The sequence below is a fragment of the Castanea sativa genome, chromosome 8 (genome assembly GCF_040712315.1).
Source record: "Castanea sativa cultivar Marrone di Chiusa Pesio chromosome 8, ASM4071231v1".
Lineage (NCBI taxonomy): Eukaryota > Viridiplantae > Streptophyta > Magnoliopsida > Fagales > Fagaceae > Castanea > Castanea sativa.
The window spans coordinates 31,435,532-31,444,631 of NC_134020.1; the positions used below are offsets into that span (position 1 = coordinate 31,435,532).

The 9,100-nt window shown below is 36.0% G+C and overlaps 2 protein-coding genes across 2 annotated transcripts; one reads left to right on the forward strand and one right to left on the reverse strand.

Annotated features, from left to right (window-relative positions):
- Positions 1–508: 508 nt before the first annotated feature.
- LOC142606195 (cation/H(+) antiporter 15-like) lies at positions 509–3,135 on the reverse strand. Its single transcript, XM_075777582.1, has 2 exons — positions 2,272–3,135; positions 509–1,771 (listed from the first exon to the last, which is right to left on the reverse strand). The coding sequence occupies exons 1-2, from the start codon at positions 3,133–3,135 to the stop codon at positions 509–511; spliced, it is 2,127 nt and encodes a 708-aa protein (XP_075633697.1).
- A 4,542-nt stretch (positions 3,136–7,677) lies between these two features.
- On the forward strand, positions 7,678–8,547 carry LOC142606196 (uncharacterized). The gene has a single exon (XM_075777583.1). It carries the CDS (start codon positions 7,678–7,680, stop codon positions 8,545–8,547), a length of 870 nt encoding a protein of 289 aa, XP_075633698.1.
- Positions 8,548–9,100: the final 553 nt, after the last annotated feature.

Genomic DNA, 9,100 nt, shown 5'->3' on the forward strand with positions numbered 1-9,100 from the left:
GGTTTGGTAAACACTAAACACCTCTAATTAGGAGAGGCCAATGGAGCAACCTGAAGTCAACATGACTAGCTGTAAAACATTCACATCCAAGTGTAATCTAGAATCTACAGGCAAAATATAAGATTTGAAGCTATACAAATAGAATTTTTTCATGTTCATTGACATGGTCTCACTAATTAATTTTGGAGGTGCTCTCAACCGAATACAGATCCACTTTTTGTTCCACCAATTATAATTTACCAAATATTTATTTGATTTTTGTTATAAAATTGTCAAAGTTTAAAATAGAAAAAAAATTGAACACATAGTAAATTGTGAATGGTAGAATACATAAAGTAGAACATAAAAAGTGGTACAAAGTTATCTTCCTTTCAATCCATGATTTAAGGGAAAACTTCAAATTGTCTTTTAATATTATCTTTTATGGGAATACTGTGAATTTTATTCAATTAAAAAGCTACGATTACATCTTAGCAAAGAGCTTCTTCTAACTGAAACAGAAAAATCATCAATCCCCAAACCATATTTTGTTAACCGTGCCCTTTATCCTATGTTTGACTGTTTCAGGTTTCAAATGGTCTTGTGGGGAACTGGGCCACAATTTGGTATCGCTTGATGTACTTCCGTTTACTGAGAATGCGTCTTCCATAAGGAGTTTGAAGCTTTCAGGTATATCTTCACCTTCAAATGTTTGTTGTTGCACCACCATCACTGATACCTCCCAATCAGACTCTGATGACACTAGCATGTCCCCCAAGTACCCTAGCTCAGGATACTCATTCCATAAAGTAAGTCCCATGAACAATGGTGAATTGCTTTCATGCCGTCTTCCTACCAAAATTAGTTCATAATGATTTTCTAGTAATTTAATCACATTTATCATTTCCACACTGTCTTTCACAACTTCCTCTTTATATATATGGTGCTTTTGTTGGATGTTAGACATCTTAAACCGTTTGATCATATCACAATCAAGCTCCGTACTCTTTTTATTAGGCTGAACCAACCGAATAACTGTAAGGCTAACATTGGGGTGTTCCGCCATGCGCATAGCATATGCTAATGCTTCGCGATCATCCGGCCCTCCCACAAAGATCATTCCAATACTGTACAAAGGTTTGCTGCCCCCTGAATTCCTCCCAGATAATGTCTCTTTATCAACCAAGATTCCGACTGAGCATGGGACATTCTTAAGAATTTTGAAGTTGACAGCTTTTAAGGGGTTGTCACACTCCTCTGAACCATGCAACGTCCAATGCTTATGAAAAGGGATAATCACCATTGATACTCTCTTCTCCAAAGCAAGGTTGCATATCTCATCATGCATTGTGGCATACGGTGCAATGGCTGTAAATGGATGCACCGTTACCTTACCAAGATTATGTTGCTCGTATAGCCGGAAAGCGTTTATTATGTGGTCAGAATGATTGGAATGAATAGAACTCCTTTTTCCTTGTTGATGCGCTACGAGAATTGGAGCTGATCTGCCTTGTAGCTCCATGAGATGGACAGCATAAAAGCCGATGGGGCTTTTGGTCATCGGATTGGAGACTTCGAGAAGATTGATGAGGGAAGGAGTACTGTTTTGATGGAAAATGCAGGCCAACAAACGGAGCTCTTCATTAGGCATTGTATGCTGGATAGTCCTCCTCCTTCTGAAGCTGATGTATCTCTTGGATGGTTTGTAGAGTATTTTCACTATGGGAGCGATGATTCCCGTCATCAAAATGAAGGTTGCAGTCATTGCATTATATGATTCGGCGTCAATAAGCTGCAAGGCAAAAGCAGGAATGCCGTCATGTTAACACGAGTTGGTGGGCAAATTAATATTAAAGATGCAATTGGGATTTAGGAAAGAATGTGGGAAATAAAACAAAAACGTTTCAGTTAATTATATCAGTGTTGTATTTTTTTTTTTTTTTTTTGAGTCTTTTGGCTTATCTGCTTATTTACGTCTTTTTAAAACCTCTTTTTTTTTAAAATTTTTTTTTTAGCACAGCTATACTTCAATTAATTTTCATAAGCAAATAAGCAACTATATATTTTCAATAAATAAGCAAATAAGCTCTCAGCAAAATTCTGCATTCAAACATATACTCATTAATTCCTTGCTCAAGTATTTCATAGCAATTTTTTTTTTTTTCTCCTTTTTTGAATGCAAAATAGATGGTTTTTGGGAAATGAAACCAATTCCTAGTTCTTTTTGCAGAATGCAACTAAATATATATGTAGCAGCATGAGAAGCATGAATAAACGAGTTGTTGTTCTTACAAAGAGGAGAATCCCGATTTGTACATTTATAATATCAGTAATGCCTTGGGAGCTCATGATGAGGCCTAAACAGAGCGAGTCCATGATGGGCATTTTGCAATAGAGCGAAGGCAACATGGTTCCCGTGACCTTCCCCAGAAAGCTAGATAAAGCCAACAACTCTACAATTCCAGTAGTCTTCAAATTTAACGAAAAAATATCCAAGCTCCCGCAGCTGATCACATAATAGGTTGGCAAGAGAATTAACGAAACGAAGGATTCAAGCTTATCGACTATTGCTGATCCTAATGGCCAACCATCTGGTAAAGCCAATCCTAAAATCATAGGCCCCAACACGTAATGTAGCCCAGTGATCTCACCAAAGAGGGAACACGTCAATATCATGAGAAAGATGGAAATCATGTAACTCTCTTTGAGTTGTTTTCTTTTAGTTGTTTTTCTAATCATCCATAATGAGATGGGCCTCATGATGCATATTATGATCAGCAGCATGACGACTATGCATAATGCTGCAAGTGGGAAAGTCTTTTTCTTGGTCATTACTACGTTTTGTCTCACCAAGAATGACAGCGATAACCAAATCCAGGAGCATATCCCACTAACCATGGAAGAAGAAATAGCCAATCGGCCAAGCTCTGAATTGAGAAGATTTAAATCGGCTAAAAGGCATGCAATGACATGGAAGGAACTTGCGGATTGAAATACAGCAATTTCAATTAGGCTTTCATATAAATTCGGCTCCAGGGTAATCTTACGCTTTAAAATGTAAGCCAAGCTTGTGCTTAGCATTAATGGCCAAAAGAAAGCACATATGCCAATAACCAGTGCCTTTTTTCCTGATTTTGTTACCATACTCAAATCCATTTTAACTCCAACGATGAACATGAAGAGCATGGATGCGAAGGCCCCAACTGTTTTATTTATATAGATACTTCTTCCGGGGTAGATCGTATCAACTAAGACTTCGTCTTTTCCCAGAATCGAAGGTCCCAGTACAATACCTGTCTGATCACATTCAAAACCAAAAAGAATGAGATAAAATAAAATGCAGAAATTACTTAGTTTATTTTTCCTGTTTATAATTTCATATATCTCGTTATGATTGAATAACGTGGAAAGGATAATAATATGATTATTGCGTTGCATAATATTTATATATATAGACACACACACTGATGTACATGGAAAAGGTTTGGGATTCACTGTTAAGTATCATTATTTATATGTTTATATTTCCTTCTTTTTTAATTGAGGGAGAATTGAAATCAGGTACTGTGTTGAATTACATTAGCAAGAATGAAAAGCTTACCAACATTTGTGAAATAAAAGCACTTTCACCTAGTGGGGTAAGAATACATTTTAAGGAGGCAGCGACCAAGGCGGCCATGGATAGCTGTGTGTAAAGGACTGGAGCTGAGAAATCAAACGGATTATCTCCAAAAAAGACACCTTTACTTGTTACATTTTCGTATGGAAGGCAGGCCCAGGTGGCATTCCGCAAAATATCCTGCACCATGTTCCAAACTCGCAGAAGTTATGCTTCAAGGCCTCACCGGAAGGACAAAATTGAGAGAGAGAGAGAGAGAGAGAGAGAGAGAGAGAGAGAGAGAGAGAATGTATCAAGTCAATATGTCATGCAGGGTTGAAATGAGAGTGAAGAATTAGAAAAGAGAATTAATAGACATGCATGTGAACGGTGTGGGATGGTCAAACGCCTAATTCAACTCCCAGTGTTCCACTTTGTATTCTACAAATTACGGCTACCAATCAATCATTCATTTGCTGTTTCAAGGAGTAGGTATTTGCAATTGGCCAATATGATATTTTTGTGCACGTATTTTCTTTTTATCATGGTAATAGTTAATTGAAATAGGACATTGATTTAGGATATATTTTTAGAACTTTTTATGGAAAAAAATATTTAATTTTTTTAATATTTTTCAAAAAAGTAATGTCAAAACTTTTTAAAAATATTTTATTAACAATTGCCCTAAGAACATCTATTAATAAAACTTTTTTTATTATTGGTTAAAAAGGATTTTGAAAATTCTAACAAAGCACTATGCTTCATAATTTGTTATTTAAACAATAATCCCTATTCATACCCCAATACCATTACAAGTCCTTTTAACCCCCATTAATTTATATCAGATTCCACAAACAACTACCATAAAATCCTAACAAGAAACTACGTATCACCCTCGCCTGTAATTGTACACTTGCACCATGAGAAGATGAATGGATTTATATTTTATATTTGTGAAGGCAAAAAAAAGGATGAGATTTAAGAACCCCTAGTTATTTTCTAGGTTGCACACATTTTTGCCAAAGTACCGGTAAGACTCGCCGGACTCCGGTGTCCGAGTGGTATCTTTTTTTTTTTTTCTTCTCCAACACGATGCCAACACGACGGGCACGCTAGTAGTGAAAAAAAAAAATTTAAGATTTTGACATATGGACAAATCCTTACCGTTGATTTTGTGATATACCTAAAACAAAAAAGCTAGAGTGAGAAGTGAGAAGATTAAATTAGAAACCCACAGGCCACAACCCAATCATTGACTTCCCTGGCTGCTGCCTTCTTCCCTCACCAGTGCTAGATCGGGCCGCTCGGCGACTGCGAGTTGGCGAGCTCCCTCTGACCTTTGTCCCTTCCGATCTCTCTCTCTCTCTCTTGGTGTGGACAGGTTTGAGCTTCTCCTCTCTACTCTTTGTTTCGCGATTTTTTTTTCTTTCTTTTATTTGCGCTTTGGTTTGGTGTACAGTACTATGGCGTGTTATATTTATAACACCCAAAGCCTTTTTTTTTAATCCCAATCACTGATTCTATGACTCATTGTGATATACTTATACTGTAAATATATATATATATATATATATATATATTAAAAATTCTTTTTGTTTCTTTACTCAACCTTTTGCTTTATAAATTATGAATTTAGTGATTTTTGTTTTTGTGTGTCCTGTTATAGTTTTATTTATTTATTAAAGTTAAATATTGTAGGTGATTTTACTAAAATGAGTACTCAAAGTGGAAAATTAACAGAAAAATCAAATGAGTCATGTAACACCCCAGCCCAATCAAGAAAGAAAAAAAAGGGGGGGGGGGGGGAAGTCTGATTTCTTTTAAGGATCCACACATGTGACCCACCTACCTCTTATTTCCTCACCACCATATTCTCTTTTCTTTTTTTTCTATTTTTTTTTTTCACACAATATAAACACTTCTCTCTCACACTCCCTCACTCTCCCACCGGCACCTTAACTTCTCCTTACCTCCACCATCTTTTTCCGGCAAGATCACTAGAAAACTCCATAGGAAAATGGTTCTAGCTAATTTCTTTTGGAGCTTGAAAAATTAGGCTTTTGCGGGTTGTGAGGTAAGTAGCTTTTTAATGGAATTTTTGAAAAATAACCATGTTGCAAAAACGTTATTTTTGGGTCAAACACATTTTGGAAAATTAATGGTGGAACTATGTTTTTCTAAAAAGTGTTGTGTTGTGACCCTACTATTTATGATTATATATATGAAAGTGCATATTCTTATTTCATATGGGGAATTGCATAATTTGTTAGCATGGAAAAGACTCGCATTTTGATTAAATTCTTGAGAATGAATTTTATGGATTTATTGCATTATTTGCAAAAATATAAAGATGCTTTATCTTGACCTATGTTATTTGGGAAGTTAATACAAAATCTTTTTGGCAAGAAATGAGGTGAAGGCTTTGAGAACCTTGTGAATATCTTGGACATTCAAATATTTTATGAAACTACTTGGAAGTGAATTATGTATTTTGAATTAAAGGTAATTTGTGAGCTCTTTATGTTCTACCCATGTGCTGTGATGTGTGATTACCTGATGATTACCTAGCTAGATACTATAGTCTGTGTGACATTGGTATCTTAGCACCTGTCTTTGTGATGGTTATTGAGTTCCGTCTTTGTGACGGCGATGAGTTCCGTCTTTGCGCCGGCATATTAGTCCTGTCTTTGTGACGGCATATTTAGTTTCGGCTGTGTGTCGGCGATGAGTTTCATCTTTGTGACAGCTAATTAGTTCCGTCTTTGTGACGGCGATGAGTTCCGTCTTTGTGACAGCATATTAGTCCAGTCTTTGTGACAGCATATTAGTCCCGTCTTTGTGACGGCATATTTAGTTTCGGCTGTGTGTCGGCGATGAGTTCCATCTTTGTGACGGCTAATTAGTTCCGTCTTTGTGACAGCATTGTCATGTGGCCTTGGGTTTGGAATTGTATTGTTATTGCTCACAAATTATAGTATGTAGTTTCTTGAAAGCATTTTGAGAAGCTTTGTGCCATGTCATTTTATTCATTCTTGTCATATTCTTTTTGGAAATGGTTTTGTAGAAATTATTTGGAAATTCCCAAATTAAAACATGATTTGTAAATTGGTATCATCGTGAAACTTGCACTTCCCCTACCCCCACTAATTATACTACTTACTGGGCTCTGTCTCATTCTGTTATTTTACAAACTTTTTTCAGAGTAGGCAACTATCTTTTTGAGATAGCTTTTTGGTGGCTAGCAGTAGTTAGACTAATTGCTAATGGAGGCTGACTTTTGTGATGGAGATAATTGATGATGTATAACTTAGAGTATGCTTGACTCAATTCTTTTGTATCTAATAGTGGTTATGCCTTTATTTCCACTAATGGGACAAGTTGATGTCATGTAATTATTTATTCAGACCTCCATTCTTTTGTGACCAATAGTCATTATATTTATTGCATAGAGCTCTGACTTACTTTGGGAATATATTTAATAAAATTATTAGGATAATTCTTGATGTTGGTATTTGTTATGATTTTATTTGGATTAAATTTCCAAAAGGAACAAATCTACAGCTAACTTTGAAATGTTTTTCTCATGCTTTGGACCCTTTCGGGTTTGGGGCGTGACAAGTCAGCTGCTCTTCTATGGAAATATGTTACTCAGTTAGAAAAAGCAAGTGGTGGAGGTGCGAATGTTAGTTTAAGATGTAACTATTGTGAAAAAACTTTGAAGGGGTCTTATTCAAGGGTGAAGGCACACATGTTAAAATTGCCTAATTTTGGAATACAAGCACGTGTTAAGGTTGGAGATAAGTATCTAAATGAAAAGCAAAAATAAGAAGATGCGTATGAGGAATCTGTGCGTAGACCGAAGAAGCCTAAGCTAGTGTCTTTACCAATTGATTATGCTAGTATTCCTAATTTGGGTCCTAGTGAGAGTAGTACAACTAAGAGTCATCCTTTTTTTTTTTCAGAAAAAAGGGGTTGGGAATTCTCCTTTGGAGAAGACTTCTAACAATCAATGTCGAGAGCAATTATATTCTCTTATTGCAAGGACATTTTATTCTGCTGGTTTACCCTTTCACTTTGCTAAGAACCCATATTGGATTGAGATGATCAAATTTGCAGCTAATAATAATTTAGTGGGATATGTTCCTCCGGGTTACAATAAATTAAGAACAACTTTGTTGCATAAAGAGAGGACACATATTGAGAAGTTGTTGAAGTCAATTAAAGAAACTTGGAAAGAAAAAGGTTTATGCATAGTAAGTGATGGGTGGACAGATAGCCGAAAAAGGCCACTTATCAATTTTGTGGCTACATCAAAGAAATGGCCACTTTTTATCAAATCCATTGATGGTACCAAAGAGTACAAAGACAAGCATTACATTGCTGACTTGTTTCTAAAGGTCATTGGTGAGGTTGGGCATCAACATGTTGTCGAAATTATTACTGATAATGCATTTGTTATGAAGGCTGCAGGATCTATTGTTGAAGCTGAATATCCTCATATATTTTGGTCACCTTGTGTTGTGCATACCCTCAATTTGGCCTTGAGGAATATATGTGCACCTAAGAACTCTTTGCAGAATGAGGTAGCATATAATGAATGTAATTGGAGTGCACAAGTTGCAGATGAGGCAACTTTCATTCGTATTTTCATCACAAATCAGTCTATGAGATTAGCAATTTTTAATTCATATTTCCCTCTGAAGTTACTTACTGTTGCTAAAACACGATTTGCTTCAATAATCATCATGCTTAAAAGATTGTTTCAAGTAAAACAGCATTTTCGAAATATGGTCATTAGTGAGGAATGGATGTTATGTAGAGAAGATGATGTAGGAAAAGCTCAAACTGTGAGGGATTATGTTTTGAATGATTTGTGGTGGGACAAGATTGCATATATTCTGAGATTCATAGGACCTATTTATGATATGCTTCGAGTGGCAGACACAGATACACCTATTCTCCATCATTAGGTGTATGAAATGTGGGATTCCATGATAGAAAATGTGAAGAAAGAAATATACCGGGATGAAGGCAAGGAAGACTATGAGGAGTCTCCATTCCATGAGGTGGTACACAGTATACTCATTGAACGGTGGACTAAAAATTGCACACCACTTCATTGCCTAGCCCACTCCTTGAATCCGAAGTAATTTTTCTATCTCTTTAATATTTTCTTTTATATTCTTTTAGGCATTTTTAAACAAATAAACTAAACTCATTAGTTGTACTTATTTATTTGCTTTTAACTAGGTATTATACTAATCAATGGATTGAGGAAGTCAAAGGCCATGTTGCGCCACATAAGGATGCTGAAATTTCTGAGGAGAGAAACAAGTGCCTCAAAAGATTCTTTCTTGATCCTGATGATCAGAAGAATGTGGCTATGGAGTTTGGTTTGTTTTCAAGACTAAGGGATAATGATGATGATAACATGGATGATAGGTGGACCTTTGATCCAATACTTTGGTGGTCAAATTATGGGTCCAAGTTACCAATGTTTTAAACTTTAGGCCAAGAATGTAT